This window comes from Indicator indicator, chromosome 22 (genome assembly GCF_027791375.1).
Source record: "Indicator indicator isolate 239-I01 chromosome 22, UM_Iind_1.1, whole genome shotgun sequence".
Lineage (NCBI taxonomy): Eukaryota > Metazoa > Chordata > Aves > Piciformes > Indicatoridae > Indicator > Indicator indicator.
The window spans coordinates 11,232,855-11,260,657 of record NC_072031.1 but is presented as its reverse complement, the minus strand read 5'-3'; the positions used below and the strand labels follow the sequence as shown (position 1 = coordinate 11,260,657).

The window sequence follows — 27,803 nt, the reverse complement described above, 5'->3', positions numbered from 1 at the left end:
GCCGGGCCAGGGGCCATGTCTTCGGTACTCCGCCTCCCCGGGCCTGTCCCGGGACCCGCTCGCCGCCGCCCCGCTCGGCTTCGACCAGCCCCGGGGTTCCAGCGCCTCCCGGGCAGGGAGGCCGGCGTGAAAGCTGCCCTCCCGGTTTTCCGTGTGTGCAGGATCGGCCAGATGCTCGCTGGGGGAAATAAAGCGGCGTTCGGGGTTGGTTTTCCCCCACTTGCCAAACTTCCTTTTGGGTAGCTCTGCCCCCTCCTCTTGGTCTCCCCCGAGACCGGGAAGGGTCGCTGGCTGTGAAAGGGGGTGATGTGAAAATTCAGCAAAAATCCTTCTGTTGCGGGAAGCTGGGTTTCTGGTGAGTCCCCGGGGGAATAGAAAAGAGAGGCTTTACGCCGTCATTTAATAGCTGTCTTTGAAACTTGCATGATTAATTGCACCGTTACTCCCGAAGGTTGACTACCGTCCTGGAGTTAAAATGCTGGTTTTGTATTTACTGGTGGGTTGATTGTACAAAGATGACACAGTTCAGCATTTCCATGTACAACCCTAGAACGTTAAAATATTCAGAATGTATGACTCTTGAATAGACAGCAGGCAATGTTAAAATATCTTAGCGCCTTGCTCCTTCAGATCTCTCTGACAATGGATTTGGGAACTGTCTGTTCTCTCTGTCTTGCACCATTTTCTTACCTAGGTCTGTTTTCTGTTTACAAGCCTGAAGATGGCTGCTGCTTCTTCCTGCAATGTGGAAGAAGACGAGAGCCTGAAGGGATGTGAACTCTATGTTCAGAAGCATAACATCCAACAGATATTGAAAGAATGCATTGTGAACCTTTGCATAGCAAAGCCAGACCGACCCATGAAATTCCTCAGAGAACACTTTGAAAAATTAGAAAAGGTCAGTGATTTTTAGGTGGCTTACAATTTTCCATTTTTAAGCTGAAAAAGATTGCTTGAAAAGTTTCATATGTTTTGATACATTTGTCTTTTAATGTATTAAATGATCAGGCTATTGTTAAAATCCAGGCTGTTAGAAGAAAAAACCCCAATCCTTTATTCACTGATATCTGCTATAATAATGGCTACTGTGTAGAATTTTTTGTGCATAACACCAAGATGATGATTTCTCATCAAACTGGACTTGTTAAAAATGACCCAAAGAATTAGGAGCATACTTTATGTTATGATACATGGTGTCTTCAACTTTCATCTATGGGAAGAACCTGCACATGAGAGCCAAAAATGATGTTCCCTGTTTGTTGCAGCATCAGGTGATGTGATTCTCCCTTCCCCTACAACTGAACAAAATTAGGAAACCAGCAAGTTCTGAAAATCAGTGAAGAATTTTCCATTTAATGGTACTACTCTCAGGTCTCTCTGTTGCTTATCCCAGAATCCTCCAACAAGCGATGCATTTAAAGAGACCCCATATACTGGGACTGCCTTCAAAAGCAACACAGAGGGGGAAACTTTAAAACATTCCCAGACAAATTCTTAGTAAAGCCTCTGGGTGTGTTTTGCAGGAAGAGCATGTTGTGTGAGCACAGCTTTTCTCTGGGGATGGGATTCCTCCAGAAATAAACAGGAGCAGAGGGCTGAAAGATGTTGGTTATACAAGCCCTTGTCTCCCGGGTATTTTATTCATATGCTTAAAGAAGATTATTTTTTATGAAGGAAATTTCCAGAGTTTGTAGGCTTAAGATCTGAGTTTTATGTAGCTTTTTCCTTCTAGAGGCAGAATTTTGTAAGGACAGAGGAAGAACAATAATAACTAGTGAATAATACATAGAGCTGATATATACCAGGTGATATAAACATTTTATACATCTCATTGTCTGCTTTTCAGGTACATTTTTGATAAGCCCAGTAAGAATACCTGGAACATCAAGTACAAGATGAATTTTAATGCTGATTTTATATGTATATATTTTATATATATATAAAAAAATCTCTTGGTTCTTCTACATATTCTCCTGAGAGCCAAGACCCATTTCAGGAGAGTCAACTCTGCTGTATTTACTTTATTGTGTTGTGAATTGTTGTCTACCTTAATGTGTGCAATTCTGGACTTTCTGGAAAGAAGAATAAACACCATTTTTGAAGGAAAAAGTAAAAAAGGCTGAGTCTAAAGGCTTTAGGGTGCTTCTTGAGCTTTCCAGCACTGCAGTTCTTGTTCCTACAGCAGTTTAACTTGCTTGCCCAACTGTTTTTCAGGACTTTCTTGAAATCCCAGAATCACAGAATTAACCAGGTTGGAAAAGACCTTTGAAATCATCAGTCCACCCTATCACCCAACACCATCTTATCAACTAAATCGTGGCACTGAGTGCCTCATGCAGGCTTGCACTATGGAGGATTTTCTGCTGTAGGATAGCATTTTGACTGGGTGTCTTGCATAATAAGAGTTGAAGGAAGGCATATAAAGATAGAGAAATACTTTAAGAAGTTTCATCCTGTTTTTAGAGGACATTTGTCATATGTAGGTACTTTGAAGAATCCTAATGGAATTGTGAATTTAGCAATTACCTCTTAGATTTTTGTACATGAATGGGCAATACACCGATGCGGCGCATTTGCTCTTAGCTCCTTTAATCTTGGTGCTGTGCAGAGGAGTGAAAATCGTTGGGTTTAAGCACGATTTTCTAAACAAAGTCATGCAGTTTTCCACCTAGGTGTGGTATTTTGGGGTTATTTTCCAAACTCATTAAAACAGACAACACGTTCCACTGAAGAGAGCAGCAGAATAACAGTTTATCTGTCAAAAAGTCATGTGGGCAGTTTGGAGATGAAGTGTGGAATATTTTTCAAGTGGTTAAAAAAAGCAACTTGTGGAAGACATTTAGAGTTGTATCCACATCAACGTACTGGAGCTGTCTTAGGGGTGAATACCAAAAAAACTCCACCTTATTTAATTTTTTTCCTAATTCTTAAATAAATCTCATAAAATCAGCTTGGAAAACCAAGCTTTATTATCATATGCAAGATCAAACCATATCATAGAATCACAGAATGGCTCAAGTTGGAAAGGATCTCAGAGATGATCTACTCCAACCTCCCCACCACGGGCAGGGATGCCCCTCAACTAGACTCAGCCAACCTGGCCTTAAACACCCTCAGGGGGGAGGGATCCACAACCTCCCTGGTCAACCTTTTCCAGACTCCTACCACCCTTGTACAGAAGAACTTCTTCCCAAGATCCAGTCTAACCCTAATCTCTCTCATAAATGCTTTTCAGCTTAACCTCTGATGACATCAGAGTTAGCTGCATGGTCTTCAGCCTACATGTATACTGCTAAATGAAAAAGGTTCAGGGACTAACCCTTGACCCCTTGACATTAACTGGCCCCGTGTATAATTCTTAGGTCTAACATGTCTAGGAGCAAGTTTGTTTTGGCAGGAATCAGTACAAGCAGCTCAGAACAGAGCCAGAGAATGAGCTAATGGTTGAGGGATGTGGACTGTCTTGGGCTAGTGTTCAGGTCCCTGGTTGGGCCATTTTTTATTTTGCAGTATAGACATAGTCTGAGAGGGCTGTAAAGTGAGAACATGAAAAAATACTTAGGAATAAAGTGCTAGAGATTGAGGTTTGATGTTTAATTCTGCAGTCCAGTGTTTTCAGATGGAGAAGTCTCAAGGTTAGGAAGAAATGCCTGATGCCTTAAGTTTCAAGCTTATTTGTATCAAGTACAATATTAAAAAAACATAACTCTGAAAATAGAAGAACTTTAATAAGTATTTTTCTGTGTACTGGCAGGACTTGCTTGTCTTAAGATGCCAGTAATTGCTAAGAATCAGCCCAAATTTCTGTATTGTGAAGTTCACAAGTCAATTTTGGTATGATGTGACCTACAAACTTTAAGATGACATCTACTCTGGTCACCTTAACTGTTACTTTGTGAAAATCTGTAACATTCCACCGAGCACAAAAGAGTTGAAAACAGTTCAGGTACCTGAGATTGAAGAAAGGAGAAAAAAATATGTATGTTTTTGTTTGAATAATTAGTTTTGCATTTCCCTGTGACTCTATAGAACTTCTTGTTGGTGGATGAGGTGAGGAAAACCTGTCCCTTAGGGGTGTTAATTAGCTTTTTTAGAGTGGGGGAATAGATTTAGGTAAGAAACTGGCATTATTTCAGCAGCCGTGATTAGATATTGTTTACCTGAGGACTAAAAAAAGCATAGCAGAAAAAAAGAGGGAACCTATCTTTTGTCTCAGTTTCTTACATAATATAAACATGTTACTTACTAAGATGTTACAGGCAGAGCCTTGTATCTTCAGCTATACTGAGGCTGCAAAGCTTTCATTAGTGTCAGGTTGTTTAGGGCCATGATTGCATGATCAAAGGTGGAGTTGTCTTGCCAGGCTAAGCTAGACTGTTCAGCAGAAAAAAACCCAAACCCATAAAGAGTAGAACAAACGAAGAAAATGACACAAGAGAAGGAGGAGCAGCAGGAAGCTGTAGGGTGCGTTTAGGCATCGCCAAGTGCTTCACTGAAACCATTTTGCACGCAGTGTATGGCAGAGCAGCAGCTTTGCAGGCTGAGCCAGGTGGTCTTTGCTGTTATCTTCTGACCTGATCTCTCTCCTGGACCCTTCTGTTGCCCTTGCACATGCTGAACTTACTGTCTTGTATTGCTGCCGATTGCCACTGTTTTTATGAATTCAAGGTAATGCTGCATGTCTTTAGGTACCATCTGAAAACAGAATTTTAGATAAACCTGGACTCTAGCAAAGCAAAATGCGATTACCTGCGTAGCTCCACCTGGTGGTATTAGACAGTACTGCACACAGACTTGCTCAGAAAAATAAAGGCATTTGCATGACAGGTTTGCTGTTACTAGCACTGCACAGGAACTCTGTAGTAAACTACAAATTAATTCGGTAGGAGTCAAATCCATTTTGTTTATTTATCGTAAAGAGTTTCAGAATCAAAGTTATTTGAGTGTCAGGCTTTTCTTCCACAACAGTCTCTCCCCAGTGTTTGCATTTTGTCACAACAAGAAATCTTTCAATCAATAATTTCTACCTGACCCTGGCCAAAGCATTGAAATTCGTTCTTATAAGCACAGTTAGAACTTCGGTAAGATGGGAAGAGTTTATAGATTGGAAGGAAAATCCTGCAGTGGAAAAATATCCAAAAAATGCCATAACTAAGCAGTTTGATAAAGACTAATACAAATATTTCTGTATCTTTCAAAGCTTTCAAAACAGTTGCGTGGTGTTTGCTCTGTGGGCAGAAATGTTGCTAAAGCATGTGGGAACATACCTGAGCTACCTGAGATGCTGATAGCAACACAGTGGTGGGTGCCCTTGATGTGTGACTGTGGTTCTGAGTAGGCTTGGGCAGCCTCTGCTCTTGCCACTCCTCTGATATCAGTACCAGAGGGACCTGGATGAAAATCAGCTCTAGTCAGACCTCTGTGATTGCTGTAGTCAGCCACAGGAAGTGGCTGAACAGGTAAAGGAAAGACTGTGTGAATTTTTAAGACTCCTCAGGTGAGTTTTCCTAAATACAGGAGGTTTAGGGAAAAGAGGAGGATGAAGGGGATAAGAGTGGAAAAAAGAAAAGGCTTTACCTAAGAAAAGAAGATGCCTATAAGTGAAGCAGCCACGCTCTTACAAATTTGTTCAGAACATGTTAGAGCATCACTAAGCTCTCTGTTTACTCTGTGTGTCTACAAGTGTGAGTAGCCTTCTTGGTCTCAAAGTCAAAAGTTAACAAAAATGGAGCACAGTGATGGAATGAGAAGGGAAGTCTGTCTGGATGTCATCTTTGTTTCACATCTCAACCTATCATGTTTTAAATTCATCAGGATACTTAATCCATGTTAATCTTTAAGCATCTTAGTGGCTTTTAAGAAACAGGTTCATAGTGGGCTTTAAGCACATGAATGAAATACCATGCCACATTCTTGTGAAGTTAAAAATGGTGCAGGGCCAGGCACTGTCTGGTGGCAGATTTCACTTGACCACAACAGACTGTGGGAACACTCTTGAGGCTAATGGGCCTTTGCAGATAGGAGCAGGTACATATCCATGTTTGCTCCCAGTTGACTGCAGCCTTTCATAAGCTCCCTAACAGATGTAGGGGTCCTCAAGCTTTATTTTACTGATTAATGTTTGACAAAAGTGCTGGCCCAAGCTAAATCCTGCCTGTGTTGGAGCCTGTGGCTGCAGAGCTGGCTGAGTACCTACTCCCCTGCTTGTCTGAGTCCAGCAAATCATAGAATCGTAGAATCAAGAAGGCTGGAAGAGACCTCAAGGATCATCGAGTCCAACCTGTCACCCTACACCTCATGCCTATCTAAACCATGGCACCAAGTGCCACGTCCAATCCCCTCTTGAACACCTCCAGGGATGGTGACTCCACCACCTCCCTGGGCAGCACATTCCAATGGCCAACCACTCTCTCTGTGAAGAACTTTCTCCTCACCTCCAGCCTAAACCTCCCCTGGCACAGCTTGAGACTGTGTCCTCTTGTTCTGGTGCTGGTTGCCTGGGAGAAGAGACCAACCCCCTCCTGGCTACAACCTCCCTTCAGGTAGTTGTAGACAGCAATGAGGTCTCCCCTGAGCCTCCTCTTCTCCAGGCTAAACAGTCCCAGCTCCCTCAGCCTCTCCTCATAGGGCTTGTGCTCAAGGCCTCTCCCCAGCCTCGTTGCCCTTCTCTGGACATGCTCCAGCAATTCAACATCTTTCCTAAACTGAGGGGCCCAGAACTGGACACAGTACTCAAGGTGTGGCCTAACCAGTGCTGTGTACAGGGGTACAATGACCTCCCTGCTCCTGCTGGCCACACTATTCCTGATGCAGGCCAGGATGCCATTGGCTCTCTTGGCCACCTGGGCACACTGCTGGCTCATGTTCAGGCGCCTGTCAACCAGTACCCCCAGGTCCCTTTCCACCTGGCTGCTCTCCAGCCACTCTGACCCCAGCCTGTAGCTCTGCATGGGGTCCTTCACTAATCTTTTGAGAGGCTGGTCAGACTATAGAGCAACTCACCTCCACCAAGGTAAAACTCCATGCTCAGGAACGTTAGCACTTTGAGGCTGTACTTCTGCAATTCCTCCTCATCCTCTGTGTTTTGCAATCATCAGAGCACTGGGCAAGGTGCTCTGGAAGCTACCAACCATTTCCATTACAAATGATTGCTTAGCCAAAGCAAGGCAGTAGCTTTTTGAAAGGCATTAAATTATCTTCAAAATTATTTCCTTTCATTCTGTTTCAGTTGTTGGAGGTGACTTGAGGAGTAGAGATAGCTAAGTTTTGTCTGTAAAAACAATACAAAGCAAACCAGATTGCCAGTATGAGGATGAATTTTTGGGTTGTTCTTCTTCAGTTGCTTTTCAAGTAGTTTCTTGTTAGCGTTAGCCTAAATGCAGAAGAAGATGACTCCTTATTTTAAAGCATCTTTTTAATGCTCTGTGAATTGACTTTAATTAGGCTTGAGACTTTCTGACTGCACATCAGTAAGACTGAGTGCAGAACTGCAGTTTTCACAGCAGGTGAAAGTTAAGTTTAAGGTTAGTTGAGATTTGTCTTTGTTTCAATTAAGAAAAGGACTTTAGATTTTGAAATGCCATAGGCAGGAGAATGAATTGCTTTTTGCTGTGCTCTGCTGAGGTCTCTGCCTCTGTGGTTGCCTGCTTGGCAGCCAGGATTGGAGCTGTACCCTGACAGCTTTGTAAGCTCAAGCTGTTGAGGTTCTGCAGCTCCTGGAAGCTCAGCCTGCCAGCTCCATCATCCCTGGGCAAGATGTTAGGGAACTGAGAAAGTGAGCTGTGGGAAACTGGAAATAAAAAAAGCATCTATAATTACTTTAGCTTGGGTTTATTGGCAAATTGTGAAGAAAAAATACTTAATGAGTTGTGAGCACTAAGGGGTTAAGGGAGGCACATGGATTCTTGCCCAAGCATGCAATACAAATTGCTGTCTGGCCTTCATACCCTTGTGCCAGTGAAGGCATTCTTAGCACATGGAAGTTTGAAAAATGAATTGCATGTGGGAAGTAGGAGGATAAAAGAGAGAGAAGAAAACTTGAGTGTGCATTTAAGGTGGGCAGCACAAATATTTTGATATTTATATTAACACCAGATAGCTTCTTAGAAGAGAAAATAAATCGAGTAGCATTTCACTGAGGAGCAGAAAATGTAGAAATGTTTCAGACAATTTCTGAAAGGACTGAGGGAACAGAAGATTTTTAATAATCACCCTTGCTGTCAGCAGCACATTTGATCTAAGCACATCAGTATGCTTCTAAATGTTAAGTGGACCTACACAAAAGGTTAATACTCAAAAAGGTAGTATTTTATGGAGCAAAATGACATACCAGCATTTATGATTCCCTCTCTGTTGATAACTTCAATTAACAACTATCTCTGATGGTCCAGTTCTGCCTCTTGTATCTAAGCTGCACTGAGGTTGGGTGGCATTTCTCTTGGATTAAGGGTTTGCTGTGTTAGAAGGCTGAAATAAATAAGTCAGCAGCTTTGGCGTTGCATATCCAGTGATTTAAAACTTCAGAGTGACTTAGGTGTTCTGGTTGTTGCTGAAAAATGTGGCGTGATATAAGCATTTTAGTTTGGATTGCATTTATGTGGAAGAAATGGAGCTTTTCTGTGGGCTTGTTTCTTCTTATATAGGGTACCCATGCATACATTGTTATGTGGCTGGGTTTTAAAAATCAGAAGTGTTGGCTGCTATGGTTCTCTCTGATTATATAAGATTTAAAGCATCAAGAATTTGGTCTCTGTTTTGTAACAAATCCTCTCTTACTTTACTGGGAGATGTATGTAGGGAAGAGGTGGTGATGGATTGAGATATTGCAAGACACAGGAGGGGAAGACAAGAAGTGTTAACATGTTGCAGGAGGTAGAAGGATGCCAGTAAAGGGACTCAAGAAGGCGAGGCATGCAGTCAGAGCAGCAGAAGAGTGGGTGGATTTTTGGCAGGAGGATTTTGCCTAGACTGGAAATTGGGAATGAACTGAGAAGCAGGGAGGCCACCGAGGATGCAGTAGTAGTAATCAAAGTGGTTGTCAACTATGCAGTGGATAAATATATTAGCAGAAGAGATGGATGTTAAAGATATTTCTTATTGATGCTGTGAAGAAAAGGTGGCATTTCACTTTGGGAAGGCAGTGGAACAATGACTGGGATTGTCTGAAAAGTCTCCAGTTACAAGACTGAAAGATCATAAAGATTAGTAGAGTTGTCCATTGTGGCAAAGACAAGACTGGAAAGAACATTAAGACCTCCCAGATTTCTCCTGCTTTCAGTGAGGGCATCAGTCAGTCTTGTGCTGCCAACAAAGCAGAGTGCTTTGCCTTTGGCCTTTATTAGTTGCTATAAATCATCATGTCAGACTCCAGGAGTGATGGGGCGGTGTAAGAAACCTTCCTGTATTGAGAGCATCTCCTTTGGGTCAATTCCAGTGCAAAAAGAGATTAGTTACATGCGCATGAACTATCCTGCTCATTTTCTGCGGATGAATAGAGAGCAGATTCCGGGTCTGTCAGTCAGAAAACTTCATGAGTGCACTTGAGGAAAAAAAAGAGAAAAAGTGCTTTAGTGTATTCTTTGTGTTGTTGCTTTTGAATGCAGTGAATGAATTGTAGGAGGCAGAGCAGAGATAGTGAGCAGTGATAGTGAATGGCTGACTTGCTTTTAAAAGTCTGCTTGGGATGTTGTTGGAAAGCATCACAGAGAGTTGGAGCCTCCTTAGGGGCAGTCCTTCCTTCAACTGAAACAGCTGAATTTCCAGGTGATTGACAAAGTCTGAAAGGAGAGACCAGGAGAGGAACTACTGGAAGGGAAATTCTGTTTAGAAATGCTCTGGCTGATAGAGAAGAAAGCTTCTGGGTCAAGAAGCATGTGTGCTCTTCAGCAGCTGTCTGAAAGAAAGGGACAGCCTAAAACTTGTCTTAGCACTGTGGCTGCTTCACTTGCAGTGTTTAAACTCATTAAAGACTCATGGAAACATTAATGGGGAAAGGTGATGACCCCATACAGCTGCTAAATTCCTGTGTTTTGTACTTCAGTCTCTTGTTGTACAGATTTCTTAGCTGAAGATGGACATTAAAAAAGCAGATGGGTCACTGAAGTTGTATTTATTCATTCTGGTTTTCTTTTAATTTGAGGCAACAATGGTACATTTTCTTTCCTTTCCAGTTTATTGTCATTGAAATCAGTAATGGTATTCCAGTTTCACCACCCAGCTGCTCCAGAAATCCCAGTTGTTCACAACTTTAGCTGGGTTTTTGGTCACATAATTGGAATAGAAGTAGGGTTAGATTATGTCTACATGAAATAGAATGTTATTGTCACACAGCAATGTTGGTTTGTAGATTTGGAGTGTGTTAATGTGTAGTCATATTATGGCAGTGGCAGTAGAGGCTTCAGTCAGTGGTGCATGTGATCTACTCTGCTGTTTAAGACTCCCCATGTTATGTGTGATGGGACTGGTAGAATCATAGAACATTAGAGGTTGGAAGGGACCTCCAGAGATCATCCAGTCCAGCACCCCTGCCAAAGCAGGATCACTTAGGGTGGTCCACACAGAAATGCATCCAGATGGGTTTTGAAAGCCTCCAGAGAAAGAGACTCCACAACCCCCCTGGGTAGCCTGTTCCAGTGCTCTGTCACCCTCACTGTAAAGAAGTTTCTGCTCATGTTGTGGTGAAGTTTGTATACATTGTTCCTTGTCTTATTATTGTGCACCACCGAAAAGAGCTTGGCCCTCTCTGCTTGACACCCACCCCTCAGATATTTATAGACATTGATCAGATCTCCTCTCAGCCTTCTTTTCTCAAGACTAAACAGCCCCAGGTAGCTGTGACACAGGACAGTGTTCTCTTCAGCTAGCAGGTGAAAACCAAGCAAGGTCACTCAAAATCACACTGGACTATGGATAACCAGATCAGACCCTCCATGTCATAGAATCATAGAATCAACAAGGTTGGAAAAGATCTCAGAGATCATCAAGTCCAACCTCTCACCCAGCACCTCATGACTAACTAAACCATGGCTTCAAGTGCCACGTCCAATCCTTTTTTGAACACCTCCAGGGACAGTGACTCCACCACCTCCTTGGGCAGCACATTCCAGTGGCAGATCACTCTTTCTGTGAAGAACTTTCTCCTCACCTTGAGCCTAAATTTCCCCTGGTGCAGCTTCAGACTGTGTCCTCTGGTGCTGGTTGCCTGCAAAAAGAGATCAACCCCCACATGTCTACAACTTCCTTTCAGGTAGTTGTAGAGAGCAGTAAGGTCACCCCTGAGCCTCCTCTTCTCCAGGCTAAACAATCCCAGCTCCCTCAGCCTCTCCTCATAGGGCTTGTGCTCGAGACCTTTCACCAGCCTCATTGCCCTTCTCTGGACACGTTCAAGTGTCTCAATATCCTTCTTAAATTGAGGAGCCCAGAACTGGACACAAATCAGGAGCATCTCCACCGGAGCCAGTGCAGATACTGGTGTGAAGGGAAGAAGAAGATACTGGCTGGAGCTTTCTGGATGTGCAGTTGTGTCTTCCATGTGTTTTCTCATTTTAAGGTGGACGTAATCGGGCAATATGATTGTGAATTATCTGTGCCATCCAAACAGAATCAGACCGCTTGTTGTCATGACAACAAAAGATGGTGAGGTGTTTATTGGAAAGTGAGTTCTCCACAAGCGTTCACATCAAGCTGTGTCTGAAGACCAGTGTTTGAAGAAGTATTCTTCAGAGAATCCATTCCTCCTTTAAAAATATTTGCTGTGTTCGTGCAGTTTTACCCCAGGATACATGGAATATGGCTTTTTGAAAGCTTAACCCAGGACACAGCATATGCTTTTATTTTCAAAAGGCACTCTCTAGCTCAGTAATGGAAATCCTACCTAGACTACAAATAGCAGCATATGGAAGAGCCAGCCAGGCAACTCTCTGCTGTTTATATAAAAGGAGTTTGTAGCGAAGAGACTTCCTTTTAAAATGAATCATATGGTAACTCACTTTTTATAATCCTTTAATATCTTTTTGGCTTTAAAAGGTGTTTGGGTTTAAGAGCATGCTTTATGATATTAATTTTATCTCACTGAGCTTTCTTTCATGTGTGAATCAGTGCTGGGGCAGAGGAGATATTATTTAATAATTCCTGGGAAGTGCCTTTTAGATAATGGGGACTGAAGAAGTGTGTACTTGATATTCAAATGGGGCAAACTACAACTCTTCTCTAGGAGTGAATATGCTATGTGTAAAAAAAGAGCTATGTAAGTGCTGCACCCCATTAAATAGTTACCTTCTTGTTGTAGTTACCTTTTAGTATACTTTCACCTACTTAACTGTCCAGGAAGATCTTTGTTACCTTTCAGCTAAGCATCTGAAGAAGTTGTGTTCATTTAATACAAACAGAGAATGTTAACACTGTCAAAGAGATGCACAAAGCTGCAATAGGCAGTGATATTATTTGAAATTCTTCAGTCATGGGTATGGTTTTGATGGTTAGATATTAAATATAATGGTGATATGTAGCACACAGATGTGTATTTTAAATATTTGTGTTTCTACAAGTGAATAATTGCAGGTAAAGAAGCTAGAGAGAGTCAGAGAGGGGTGGGGAAGAAGCTGATGAGAATGGTTAACTAGGACTTGCAGTATATATGATGGGAAAATCTAGCTGATTTTTTTTTTTTTTACATAACCATGCCGTTTGAAATTTGAATTGGAAATGAAAAAGTTTCAGGAAGGATTTAATATATCTGAAATAATTTTTTCTCCTGGCTTTTTTTGTATTTTGTTACAGCACCTAGCTCTACTGTGTTATAACCCAGGAGCTGCTATGTTGTAATTGCAATTTAAAAGAAATAGTGATCTCAGAAAGAACTTGGCACTTTCTCAGGCAATTCAGGACCTTGAAAAGTCAGATCTTTAGCCAGCCCTCTACATTTTATCTCTGTGCTTGTCTCTTAAATATTTCAATAGTCCCTTAATCAGAACAAGAGTGTGTGACTTGTTACCTTGAATTATGCAGCATGGGAAATACAATTTAGTCATTTATTTCAAGTAGCAATAATACATCAACAATTAGTGTTGAAGGCTCCTTAGCTTAATGAGAGGGACAGTGTCAGTGATGGTGAGGAAAGAAACTGGAATAAGACCAGAAGAGACAAGTGGCATGACTGGATTTGTCAGACATTTGTAAACATCAGTGGCAAAACATATATTAATCATCTGTTTTTCTTGCAAGCTTAGAAATGGTGAACTCATGCCAGTTTTCTGTACTGCTTTTTTCTGGTGTCATACCTGATGACTTATAGTTAAGTCATTTCCTCTGTCAGTGGGACCAACTGGCTATGTTGGTAATCCACCACATGTCTACCACTGGTGCTCCTGAGTCCTCCCTCCTCCACCAACTAGCTCAGGCTGGAAAGTCTCATTGGGAATTACCTGTAAGACAGAGGCCAGGTTCTGGCATCCCTATCAAAGGAATGTTGGTTTGATGGGGTGTGCAAGGACCTCAGTATCACTGCATTTTCTTTTGGGTAGCTTGCATCACTTCTATCCAAGGAACACTGGTTTGATGGGGTGTGCAAGGACCTCAGCATCACTGCATTTTCTTTTGGGTAGCCTGCAACATGTCTAACCTGAATTGTTTCCAAAATATTGGAGTTGTTCAGGGATGATGGCTGGCTATGTGTGCATCAACCAACAATATTCTGAGACTTTCCAGGTGTGGTTCATGCCTATGGCAATATGATAGATGTCAGCACATAAAATCACTGCATTACAGCTGCACAAGATGACTTGCTCATGTTTCTCCTACATGTGCCCCTTAGTTTTCTGTATCAGACAAGTTGAGGACAGGATATGTGCTCCATCCCATCTCCAGTTCTCCTAGGCCTTAGAATCAGTGAAGAGTGGGAGGAACCAGCTAAGAAAGCACTGAAGAAGTAACTAAGGCAGTGTGGTGTCTTGTGAGCAGGATGACAGGCTGAGATGGTACCAAGGGGTGAGGAGCTGGGCTAGGAATGAGCAGATAGGTCCCCACTCCTCTGGCTGATAGACATGGGTGAGGCAATGGGAATTTCACTCCTGTGTTCCTTCCTCTGAATCCCAAAAAGCTAAAGAATAGGAGATGGGGCTTTGGGAAAATATAATTATGGGTAATCTTGTTTGCCATGATTTTTCAGAAGTCAGGTAATTCAGTCTATAAATTTACAATGTCTTGCAACTCTTGAACTCCTTTCTTGAAGGTTTTTTTATACTGATTCCTGCACTTGACACTGTCTCTCTAGGGATTCCCCTTCATATTTTATTCTCTGCTCCAAGAGGGTAAAATTTGGAGAATAACCTACCTATTGGCCAGCTGATGGTCAGCCAGCCATCATTTTTCATAGTCCTCTGGAGCCTAGCTTGGGTCTCATTTGCTTGGCAATAGTCCCATTGATTGCAAATCTACTCTATGGCAGAAATTCTGGAGTAGGGAGCATCTTTGCCCTTCCTGCTGGTAGTAAGCCAGCAAAGCAGAGCAAGATGAAGAAACCTTCTAATATATTGATGTGTGAATTCTGATTTGCTTTCTGCAGAAGAGACAAAGGTTTGTACAAGCCAACTGAGAAAGTAACATCAGTGATGTTGCAGATGAAGTAAAAGAGGCTTGTTCTTTTGCTTTCTCAGCCAGGAGTAGCTGCAAGGATGTATCTGCAGTTTGTAATACATTGGTTTCCCTTACACATAAGGAGCTGAACAGGTCAAGTACTGGAGTGATGATACCTGTATACACATTGTAATTAGTGTCAGCCCTTTGTGCTGCTCACATTAAACTCTTACTTTCCTTTCAGCAATGCAGGCGTGGATTGGCATTCAGCCAGGTGTAGAAAGGAAGGGGTTGCTGAGAGTTGCAAAAGAAGCGTGAAACCAGTTAGCTGCATGGGTAAGAGATGTTTCACTGTCGCTTTTTGCCTTGCAGGAAGAATGCAAACAAATCCTGGCTCGACAGAAATCCAGTTCCCAGTCTGATTCTCACGACGATGAGATCTCCCCTCCTCCTCCCAACCCCGTGGTAAAAGCCCGACGCAGGAGGGGGGGGGTGAGTGCAGAAGTGTACACGGAGGAAGATGCTGTTTCTTACGTCAGGAAGGTAATGGTTTGCCATCTCTCTGATTCTGAAATGGGCAGCACAACGGAGTGACTCATACTTTGCTCGTCATGGGTCAGTCTGTGGGATGGTGTCCTCATGCTGGCATGTGCATGGCTTGACCATCTTCGTCACACTCAAGTGTTTTTCCTGCCGCCTTGGCAGTACTTTCCCTATTGGTGTTGCTTCAGCGTTGTCTATTCTTCCCGTCCTAATCTACTTCCCCCTTTAACAGGGTGGGTAATTGTCAGATGTTTTGTGGATATTTACATACTCTGGCAGCTTTGGAGTTTTGTCAGAACCTCAGATTTGGGGAGCAGCCTTTTCTATTGCTGCATTTCCTGCCTTTCACCACCCCCCCAACCCAAGTCACTTTTAAGTCGTTTTCTTCCAACCTAAGTCATTTAGGTTCCCTAGACCATTCAGGCACATGGTTCCCATGTTGATTTGGTATCACCCAACCCCATGGGTTTTTGGAATTCTGTTGACCGTGCTTGAGTGATGTTGTGTGACTGTTGTCTTTGAAGAAATGCCAGTCTCAGATTAGATAACTTCTTCAGTAAGAACACTAATTTGGGCTTCTCTTTTTTTTGTAAACTGCCTTAGCTATGTTATATCTTTGATATCTCTTAATAACTCTGCACATTTTTTGGGAAACTGGCCAAAGCTTTCAAAGGTTGTTAAAAGGCAGACACTGAAGTAGCGTGTGTCATGTTTGTTTAGGGAGCTGGGATAAAAATGCATTTCATAAGGTTGACAGATGCTACTAATGTGCTTTTGTACATGCCTGGAGTAGCTGTAACCCAAAGAATTTTTTCTTTATGGGAATACATTTTGTCAGCCACTGATTTTGGCAGAATTTTTTTGCTTTTGCAGTCAGATGTGCTTTTGTCACCCACTTACGATACAGGTTCACTGGCTGCTCTGGGGATTTCTGTCCCAATAAATGAAGAATTAAGGGAGCTTTCCATCCTAAAAACAAGTATGGAGGAATATTCTTGTGGCAATCAAATGCTTGCAAGTATACAGTAAATTATAACATCTTGAATACAGTGCTGTTAATGTACTGCAGCATTAAAAACTTGTGTGGTGCTTAAAAAGCCACTTTCAAGCCCTTTTCTTTCCGTGCAGTTTGCAATATCCTACTTTAAAACTTCCATGAAGAGATCACATTTGTCTCTGTTTAATGTGGGCTCCATCTGACTCTTCTGAAAATCAAAGGCAATACTCCTTCCCACACCCCTGAGTAATTCTTTCATGTTTATAGTGGAACCTGAAGTGAACTTTGTTTTCCTTTTTCAACAGTGATGCCAATAAGCCTTGACAGTGGCATGGGTAGACAAGAGTCAGAAGAAGCAATATAGATCATATACTCTGTGTTCTGTGACTAAGGCTGTTGTGATTTTAACTTCCTAGGAACTGACTGAGCTTATATAATAATAATTTACGGGATGGTTTCTTGTCAGGCTACAGATGCTACAAGGAATATAGAACTAGCACTGGGAGGGTTTGTGTCATTGCTTTGTCTTCTGTCAGCAGCAAACAAATCCCATGGATGCATGTTTGTGACAGATTTCTAGAATACAGAAATAAAGGAAGCACTGAAATTATGAAACTGATCTAAAAGTATAAAAAGCAAGGCAAGGGTTTTGTTAGAGAATTGCAAACAGATGGGTTTTTAGATAGTAGCCAGGAAGAAGCACTGGCTTGAATTCAGGAGTTGGGTAGAAACACATCTGGGTCATAAGCCAATTTAGGGGATCCCCTGAAGGAGTGAGTTACAGGATGAGTAGTGCTAAAGGTGATGCAATGAGTTAATGTCACTGGAGAGAAAAATCAAAGGAGATTTAGTTTTGTGATTTGAGCAAGCAGCTGACATTGCTCCATTCTGAGGAGCACAGAGGAAGATCTCTGCAGAGGGTTATTTCATTGCTTCATGATCCTGACACTAGAGAAAGCAATATTTGTCCACACATCTGGCACAACGTGTAGTGACCAACTGACAGCAAGATTCTTGCTGTAAAGAGAGTTACTGACTTGAAGATAACATTCAGTGATTGCTTGGAAGTGTGATATGAGAGATGGACACTTGATTTCAGTTGAAATACACCTAAAGAATCCCTCCTGTGTTTTCTATGTCCCTGCTCCAAGAGACCCACTTTGGTCTCTGCCTTGTGGCTTTTGTTGCTGCAGATTGAAACGAAGGAAGTCTAGTCTGTGCTGTTCCATAGACAGCCAGAGAGGTTGGAGTTGAATTTCTTTGTGGTTTGTTTCTCTGCCTTTCTGGCTTATCATCAGTAAGCTGAAGAGCTAGGGTATTCTTAGTAGAGCAAAGGTTCAGGACTGCAATTCAATGCAAGATTTGTTTGATAGGGTAAAAACCAGTAGACTGCCTGAATGCTCAGTTTTACTTAACACTAAGGAATTTAAACTTCTGGTTAAATTAGATAATGTTTCATTCTGATGTAAATATGCAGTTTATACATACACACTTCTCTAGACTTAATTTGAGTAGTCTAATCACTACAGCAGTCAATAAGTGATGTCTGAAGCCAGGGCTTAACTTGAGATCTTCCCAGTGAAGTATTTTCCCTTGAAACAAATGTAGGTCGATTCTTTGTGAGAACTGATTCTGCATCAGTTTTCCCATTTGAGACATCCTTCTTCTGGTTGGCTGGGTATTATCCTGTCTTTCCAGGATGAGGAAACTACCTACACATCAGCACATGTAGTAAAATAACTAAGACAGATGTACTATTTCTGTCACAAGAAAGTATGAAAGATAAATGTCCACTCTCAGACCTTTTTTGTACAGTAATAAAAACAGGCAAAAGGATGTTGATTTTCAGATTGGAACCAGGGTTTATTTAACCCTTAAAACTTTTGCTAAGTTTGATTCTGTCCTGTTATAATGAAACTATAAAGCAAAGTCATATCACTGAAGTCAAAGAATACCTGTTACAAGTCTTAATCTTGTGACAAATTTCTTGTGTCTCTCCTAAGTCTCTCACTGGAAGAAGAAGATGCTTGGCAAGAACAGATACAGTGTCTTTACTAACATCTTACCAAAATGCCTACCAAAATGAAAAGCCTAACTTGCAAAAGCCTTATAAAAACACTTCACCCAATATGAAAACATTCTCCTGACTTTCAGCATCTTTTTTGAGCAAATTAATGCACAGCAAGACTTTCGCCATCCCTTCAATTAACAAATAAAAGTGTCTCTTCATTCTCAAATGCAAGTCCTTCTCTTCTGCCATGAAACAGAGGCTCAGGATTCTGGCCCAGGCTGGTCCCCAAGAGCTTGGTTCCTTACACCACAACCAGTACTGAAAAGCATGGTGTAATCAACACATTTTTAACTTTTGCCTAAAGAAATGTTACTCATTCCCTGCTTTTAAAAGTAGGTTGCTTCTGATACTGTTTGTGAGGGAAGAAGAATATGAAGCATTTTTTCCTCAGTCCAAGAGATTTAAAAGGAGACTACACAGCTGCCAGTACCTGCTAATTATGGTATTTTATGTATACTGTTCTCCCCACTCATCCTGGATCTTATATTTCTTTTCTGGTTGTCATATTGAGTACATAAATTCTTATCTTGATGTTATCAAAACTGTAATTTATTACTTTCTTAGTGGCTTTATTATTATAGCCTAAACCTGTCTCAGAGTTTGAAATCAAATCGAATCCATTATCTTCAATAGTGGAATTTTCTATGGATTTCAAGATCTATGAAGAAATACAAGCAGGTATGTAATTACTCTTTATTCTTTTCTCTACAGGTTATTCCAAAGGACTATAAAACTATGACTGCTCTGGCAAAGGCCATCTCCAAGAATGTGCTCTTTGCTCATCTTGATGACAATGAACGAAGGTATGAGGTGCTTTATGATTGAAAGGGATCTATAGCTTGACCTGAGGACAAGAAATTGTATTAAATTTTAACTCAGGGATCAGAACTACTCTCAGTGATGCACTTGAGTCATACTAGATGCACCCCCCCACACACACTTATGGTATTCTGACACAGGGTAAAATCACAAGCCAAAAAGGGCAGAACAAGTTAGAATGTATTCAGGCATATTTGATATATATGAATCAGCTGTGCCTGATAAACTTTATTCTAGATTACCAAAAGAATTGGCTAAAGTAATCTCAGAAGCATTTGTAGTTACTTCTGAGAACTCAGGGAAGACAGGTCAAGCACTGGAAGAGTGGGAAAGAAAAAGCATAATGTCTATAAAGAGGTAAAGGAGAATTACAGGTAAATTATTTTGTTCTTTGAAAAAATTGGAACAAATGAATTATCTGTAAGCACCTGCAGGAGACCAAGGAGTTCAGTAACAGCCAGCACCACTTAAAAACTCAAAAACATCTTTCTACAACTCAGTAGCAAGAATTGTAGCTAGGAAAGGCACAACAGAGGCCAAGCAGGTTGTATTCTAATAGCAGTTTTGACATGAATGTGCGTGACAGTTTGGTAAAGAGTCAATGGAAACATGTCTTCAGTGAAGCCACTCTGGTGTCCTTGCAAAACTGATTGAATTGTCATACCACACAGCAGTCATCAATGGCCAATCATTTGAATAGTAAAGATGTATTGAAGTGTGGGAAGAGTTGGTGTGGTTTTCATCACTATTGTCATTAATGACCTCAGTGGTGGAGTAGAGCCATGAGTGTTGAATTTTTAGATGACATAAAGAGGTGAAGGGCTGCTAAAACATTGGGAGATAAGGCCAGAATTCAGAATTCTGCTGACTTGATTGAAGAAATGTCCTAGTAAAGGCAGAATGGATTGGCACTGAGCCAAGTGCAGAGAAGTATGGTTAGGCAGGAGGGACACCTTTGAAACTATAAGACAGTTTTGTTCTTTTGGTAATTCCTTGAAAAGCTGTGTGGTGCTTATTGTGAATCTTAGTCACTAATGCCAAGCTGGTTTGAAAACACTCATGTTTTACTGGGACACCTAAACAGGAGAACATTCAAGATACGTCCTGGTGCTGGAAAAATCTCAGCTGGAAGAGTGTCCAGTTTGGGCACTGCACTTCAAAAATAAACAGTTGGAGGAAGTTCAGGAAAGAGCTTTGGGAGCAATCATAGATCTAGATAACATTACTTCTGGAGAAGGAATGGGATTGGTTGGCCTGCAGAAGAGAAGTCAGGGGCAGATGGACACGATAATGGGTTATAATTGTGTATGAGCAGTGGTGTATGAGGAATAAACTGCTGTGTGTGCCAAAGGGTAAAGAATAATGGATTTAAAGTGCAGTGGGAAGGAGTCAAGAAGAGGTCTCTGACTGCTTGGGTAGGTTCAGTCTTCACCACTTGAGGCCATTATAAACACATTAGACTATGGTCTGCCAGGAATGACATGGTATCAGTGCTGCCTTGCAGCAGATGGGCTAAGTGATGTCATGAGGTCCTTGCCAACCCAACTTTTCTATCCTTCTGTGGTTAGAAAGGGCAAAGACTTTGTCTACACTGGTGTTTTTAGTACTGGCAGCACATCAGCAGTCCAGTCCTTCAGTGGGACTACTCAAACGCTGTCAGTCAAACCACGTTTTGAGTGTGTAGATTTTGCTCCCTCTTGCAGGCATTTACACAGTTTAATTACTTTGCAATCCCAATTATTATGATACCATGTTAGCATGCAGATTTCTAGAGTAATTAGAGGATTAACATGGCACATTTTTCACCCACAGCAGAGAATACTATAAATCCTAATTATATAAACTGCTATAAATCCTAATTATACCATCAGCATGCTAACATGACAGGCAATGGAAGGATAGATCTTAGGGCTGGAAAATGCACATTTCAATAATATGTGATCAAAGTAGGGTGAGAGAAAACCTGAAGGAGAAGAGCTTTTTCATGCACTATGCTGATTGTATGTCGTGGTCACGGTCTCTCCTATCTATTTCCCATGTCTCGTTTACCCCTGACAGCCAGGCTGTGCTGTTAGGGTATGTGTTAGGAGTGAAGGGATGTGCACAGTTTCCCATGTGTGTGCTGCAGATGGCTGTAGACTGTCTGCTTTTGCAGTCCTCAGGCCATGGCTTGACCAGGTGTATACTTCCTGGGCTGTCAGCCAAGCTCCTGGGTTTGTGGGTTGTGCACTGGAGCATAATCACCTCTATACCATCTCCACTGCTCAGAGGTGTGTCCAAGTGCCTCATTCAAGCCTCATGACAAGCACAGCAAGCTATTGCTGACATTGGGGACAAAAAATGGGACTCACAGATGGAGCATGCATTCTGCTTTTGCAGACAGGATTGCAGTGAATGAATAAATTGTTCTCTCTGCATTTTACTGAGCTCACTCTTGACATCAGGCCATTGCCCTTGTCTGGTTTTGTTTGTCAAGCTCAGAGAACTCAGCAAGTTGGAGCAATCCATTACCATCACCTCCAGCTTGCATCTTGCAGATGCATAGTTCAGTGAAGTAAATGGTGTACGACTTCATTTGGGTTCTGCCCTCTTGGAATGGTGGTAAGCTAGGTGAGGTTGTTTCATTTTCTGTGTGCAGTGGTGGTGTTAGTCCTTGTTTTCTTCAGTGCTCTCTAGACTAAACGCAGTATAATTGCTTGATTTAATTCTGGGGTTGACCACTTGCCAAGCTACAGGAGGTGTTCAGATGGGACAAGGATAGACTATCAGGGCTTAATTTCTTATTCATAATGGATGTCTCTTAACATTTTTCCTTCTTTGAAAAAATATTTATGTTAATGTGCTCTGTGGCTGTGCAGTCCATGTGACTTGTGTTGCACTTGTTGCTTGGCAGCTGTGAAGGTCCTTATGTCTGACATAAACCCTTATTTATAAAGGCAGTGTGTAGCACATTAACCCTGTATCAGATATTCCATATGAATGATTAATTGCAGGAGAAGCCATGCCTAAGTTAAAGTACACAAGTATCTTTTTGCACTGGTGTCTGAAGTAGTTTTGTTCAAGCCTTATTTTAGATAGCATCTTTTCATGTGCCATGCTTAAAAAAGGATTGTCATCCATCTCATGCACACAGGCACACATACCCAGTCCTGGTGTCAAATTATACTGAAAAGCACCATTAAAAGGAAACTGCAACTGCATCAGCAGTAAAAACAGCAGAAGTAGTTAGCAGCAGCTTTTGCCAGAATGTTAATTTCCAAGAGCTGCTAATACTAAAAAGAACAGTGCAGCTCTGCACAGGGACATGGCACTCCACTGTTTTCTCTTGAGACTTTTCCACTGACTTTAATAAGATCTCAATGAAACTCTGGAGTAGGGTCTTGGTTCTCCCAAAGCCAGTGGCAAACTGCCCGTTACCTGAAGTGGGAATGTGCTTTTAACTGTAAGGGAGCTGCTGTTCTCATTTGAAAAATCAGGAATGAGTGGCTTTTTAACTGTATTTCTGCACATGTGGACCTGATGTGTATTTTATATGTGTCCTCCTTTGCCTAGAGCTGATCTGTTGCATGCTCACTGACAACAAAACCTCAGATTTACATGGCTGAATGACATACTCATTGCTCAATTCCAAAACTTTTTGGAATTGATGAGGAGGTAGCTGTAAAGAGTTGAAACGTGGCATCATGGCTTTACAAAATCAATTTCTTACTGTGTTTTAATAGGTAGAGTTACATTTTGATTGTTTATTAAAATACTGCACGTCTAAGAAAAATTCTGGACTAGGCTAAAAATCTTTGTGAAATGCTTACAGGCAGGATAAATATTTGTGAACTGTGGGAAAAAGATGTTAAGGGGGTGGTGGGCTTGATTGTGAACTAACCAGCTTAGTGAGATGTGGAGAGTACATGGATGTGTATCAATGTGCTTACCTTTGGGCTCATCCTTCTTTCTTGTCTATTTATCAGCCCATACTCAGTGGCAGCCTTCTCAGAGTAGCCTTATGCCATATGTGCTTTGATGGGGTTTGCTACCCTGGTTGGGATGTGTGGCAAAGTCCCTTCACTTTGTTTAAGGCTTCAATGTAGTTATTCTTCAGTTAGGATGTATTCAATGCCTGGGTAGGTAAGCTTGGGTGCTCAAAGGCTTTTACTAGCTGGGCAGTGGAGCATGTTAGTTAAGCTCAAATGTGACCACATCAAGGTTTTTTTTGGGAAAGCATAGTTCTTAGAGGTGTGCAAACATGATGCAGGAGCTATGGAGGTGGCCACCAAGAGGACAGCTTTCCTAAGCAGAAGGCACTTTAAAGACCTGCTAGTCGTGATCACTGCAAGATCAACAGCTCTGGTCCTGCCTTGGCACTCACCAAAGCCTTACATATATATGCACAGTCTTGCAAAACAGCTTCTCCTGTAATAGTTCTGAAGGAGCTCCTTGCAGCATAGAAGAACTTCCGATACAGAAGACAGTGCTGCGTGAGCTCTGCGCTCAGAAGAACTAGTAACTGCTCTGCAGTCTGTTCAAGGATGAACAGCCTTGAGAGAAAACCTGGGGGAGATGGACCTTCAGCCAGGTAAGAGACATTCACCCTCTCCTCCTTTCTACTGGCAAAGAGTAAAATGGCAACATTAACTGTGAGGGATTTTTGCATTATAAACATAATTTGTTTTTATAGGTGATGTTCTTGCAACAGTTTGATGTCAGGTGAGGGCAGAAGCCATCTTGCTTCTCTGCTCTTCATTGCACCTGTGACCCAAGAGGAAGTCTCAGCAAAAAATAAAATAATTAATAAAATCCTTGATTGTGGCATCTGTACCTAATAAAAAGAATAAAAGATGAAATCACAGACTACTTCAGAAAGTGCACCTAATCTTTTAATGTCCCTCTAGAATGCTGGTGGGAAGTTACACTTAAAAACGTTCAGTCAACGTCTTCAGTGGCCTGTGCTATAGATTCTCATGACTGAATAAAGGGAAGAACTTCCTTGCTGATTCAGGTCCCTTTGAAAGGCCATTAAACTTGCATAAACTTTCCCCCCTTGGTCTGCTCTTTGCTGCTAAGAGTTTTGCATGTGGGAGAAATCATGAAGGCAGATGCCCTCTCTGCTGCTTCAGTTTTGTTCAGTCAGCAAGCAGTGAATGATTTCTATCCATGCAAAGACAGAATTACATCCAAAACTTGGCAGCACTTGATTTCCTCTCTCTCTCTTGGATATCCAGCAGATTAATGTCCTCTAAGCCTTCATAGTTGTGAAATTGTGTATAAAGTCAAAAATGGTGACAAGGGGCCAGTCACATTGGCCTAATCTCTTCTAACCTGCAGTGTAGCTACTAAGAATTTTTATTGATTCAGCATGTAAAGCTGGAATAGAAAGACACCCACTTGGCTTTGCCATGATCTTGGATAGTAAAGAGGGAAAAATAGAATGAGATTGCTCATTTTCCTTCTGTGAATAAAAATAAGAGATATTTTTTCATCATTTAATTGACAGGATGTTCTGTCTCTACTGGATTAGACAGCCACTGAGAAGGTTCAGAGGTGACCTGCTGTGGGAATGGAATTTGGAGCCAAAGCTGATGATTGTCAAGGAGGAGTAGGAAATATAACTGAAACATAACCAGTGGGTGAGAGAGCAGGACTGAGAGAAGCAGGAATGTCAATCCTGGTTCCAGGATGTCACCAGTGCCTGCCTGCTCTGCTGTGAGTCATGAGCCACATCTGTCAGTCCCTGTTCAGAAGCACAGTGACCACATAAAAGAAGTGGAACGCTCCAATGCTCACCATATCTGTATGTAAATGCTGTGCACAAATTGTGTGCATAAGCTATGTAAAGTTTGTTCATCAAAGAGTAGAGAGTAGATAAATATTTAACATGCACTTGCAGACTCCACTTCTGGCATTTTAGCTAATACCATGATTTTTCCAAGCATTTGTTCTTTATGGCTGATGTACAGGCAGCTGTAATGCCTGCAACAGCTTTCAGAATGCACTTGTGTATCTTATTATTTGGAGCAATAATAAATTGGTTTGTTTGAACAGTGTACTGGTGTGAAACTGCTTTGGAAACAAGGAGTCAGGAGATTGCATTTAGTGTTTTTACTAAAGTATTGAGCTTTTATAAAGGCAGAAAGAAAGCAACAGCAAATGAACTGAACAGTAGACAAAGCTGCTGTGTGTATTACAGCAACATACTGTGTGGCATTTTCCTCTTGTGTGCTGCCTGCATGGCAAAGATGGGAGAATGAAGGGCATTTTTTATTTCCTATGCTTGTCAGGGCCAAGGTGTAAAGGTGAGAACTGGGCATGCAAGCCAGCCAAGAGTTTTCTGCAAGCAAAAATTCTTAGCCTTTTCCCAACATCCTCCAAAACATTGTGGAGGGCACATGCTGCTGTGATACTATGGATAAAACTAGAGGCAAGTTGTTGAAGGTGCCATCATCTTTTGAAGATTCATACTGTCAACATTTTGAAGATGCCATCATTAAGGAAGAAGTTCTTCACCATAAGGGTGGTGAGACATTGGAACAGGTTGCCCAGGGAGGTGGTGGAAGCCTCATCTCTGGATGTTTTTCAGCCTGGGCTGGATGTGGCTCTGGGCAACCTGATCTAGTGTGAGGTGTCCCTGCCCCTGGCAGGGAGGTTAGAACTAGATGATCTCTGAGATCCCTTCCAACCCTGACAATTCTGTGATTCTGTGATCTTGCTGTTAGTGTTGCAGAAAAATGTTCTACTACCTTCTTATAAATGTGTTTTAAGTAACTCACATTCTACAATTTAAGCAGTTTTGTCAGCCATGATTGGTGGCAAAGTGGGGTCCCATAGGGAGTTACTGGGCATCAACATGGATGATTGTCCAGATTAAGACTTCCTCACCACAGAGACGCAATAAGGTTCTTAAAATGTATTAAGGGATAAATGACGAATCGTGTGTCTGTGTCCCCTGAAGACAAAACATCAGAATTAGGCTTAAAGTGTGCAAGGTGGATGTAAACTAGACATGTGGTAACATGCATACATAGATTATTGAATCTGTAATTGCAGGTCAGGGAAATCTTTTTGAACATAATTTAGTTTGCCCTCTGTTTGGATGACAGATGTTTCTTAGCCCTGTTTTTTAGGTTCTTGAATCCTCAGTTGTGGAAAACTAGGGTATTCTTTCTCTATACATTATTCTATTCTATTTGAAGACTTCCTGTTTAGCACATCTTCAATTTTCTCAGCTACATGAATCTATTTCTCCTCACCAGCCTTAGCAGTTCAGGTTCCTCCACTGAGCATTTTTGTTGCTCTCTTCAGCTTTCTCCAATTGTTCCACCACTTTCTTCTTGATTCCTGCTTAGCATGTGGTCACTGGGATGTCTGGATCCTTTCCTGCAGAAATCTTACCTTGGCAGTGAATCTTCACTATATGTTTATGCAGTTGATTTTCCTACTCAAATTTACTTAGCTGTCATGTCTTTAGTGAAAGTGTATCTATTTTCTCAGATCATTTCTTGAATTTATAATAATTTTACATCTTAATGCTGTGTTTTGAAGTGCTTGCAGCTCCTTTAATGCTAGGTATTGATTTCAAAATCAGAAAAAAACACTCTTTATCCAAGTCAGTAATGACTTGGGTACTCTCTTTTTTCAGCGCAGGCAGAATCAAGCATGAGAAAAGTGGTTTTCCATAGCTAATAAATGCATTGTAGTTACTGTCTTGTTGATTTTATATTAAAATATTCTTGCAATTTCTGGTGATTAGTGAATTTGAAGGGCACTATTATTACTGTGAGGTTTATTCACTTCTGCATAATACCATGTTTTATAAAGCACTGGCTGAAGGCCAGCTGGAAGGCCTCATTTATGTGGAAGAAACTTAAGACGGCACCATTCAGGAGCAAGATATTTTAGAAACAGGATGCCACAGCTATGACATATTCATTACACATCCTGTATTTTCCTTGCATTTGTAACTTAACTCTTTTGTTAAAAAACAAACACAGATCTATCTTCTGCCTGTGCTTTGTATATGCCTACAACGTGAAGAATAGTGCAAGAAAAACTTCCTTTCCATGGTACTGTATCCATAATTCTGTATCGCCAAGAGTTCACCTCATGCTAAACTCACATAGATTTGTTAAGGGGGATATTTATTCTGCCTGCTATTGGTGTCTTACGATAGTTGATGCTCAAAACACTTGTTAGGAGCTTCAGGATATGGTTTCACCATTGATTTAAGCCAAATGGCTGAACTGGTACCGAGGGAGGAAGTAACACGGTGAGTGCCAAACATTGGCTGCATGTTCCTATTGCTCTCGTGGCAGTGGTTAGCCAGATCAGCTCTCTGGAAAATGATCCTCCACTGGAGGCTTTGTTTTCAGTCAGATCAGGTCATTCCTCCCACTCTCTACCTGGCTGCAGAAATCCTTTGGCTAGCCAAAGGGAGGTGGTGGAAACATGCAGCTGGGAGAAGAGGACAGAGCAGGATCTCCCCTTCAGGCAGCAGCAGGGGGAGAATTCAAATTAAGTGATGGTGGAGCTGTACGTCTATTTCCCTTACTAGTCAGTGGAGAAAGTTAGAGGATGGAAATAGGTGGCATGAATATCTCTGTAAAGTTCTTCCTTGCCAAGCATGCTCAAAATTAGAGCTAAGTCCCTCGGAAGATGAGAGATGAAGAGGAAGAATAATAGATGAGAGAAAAAATGCACAGCTCGGCATGGCAGACTGGGGGGGGCTGAGGGCTTTGTTGAGTGAGTTACACAACTTCTGTGAGTTATATTAGGACTTCTTGTGACCACAGAGTTGGACAGGTTTCTTCCCCC

General features: G+C 41.6%; 1 protein-coding gene across 1 annotated transcript in view; it reads left to right on the top strand.

Annotated features, from left to right (window-relative positions):
- The first annotated feature begins 700 nt into the window (after positions 1-700).
- Positions 701-27,803, top strand: part of PRKAR1B (protein kinase cAMP-dependent type I regulatory subunit beta) — a 101,236-nt gene continuing 74,133 nt past the window's right edge. Inside the window, exons 1-3 of the mRNA XM_054391015.1 lie at positions 701-898; positions 14,944-15,114; positions 18,894-18,985. Coding sequence (XP_054246990.1) covers positions 722-898; positions 14,944-15,114; positions 18,894-18,985 — 440 coding nt within the window. The 5' untranslated portion in view covers positions 701-721. The remainder of the gene's footprint in view (positions 899-14,943; positions 15,115-18,893; positions 18,986-27,803) is intronic.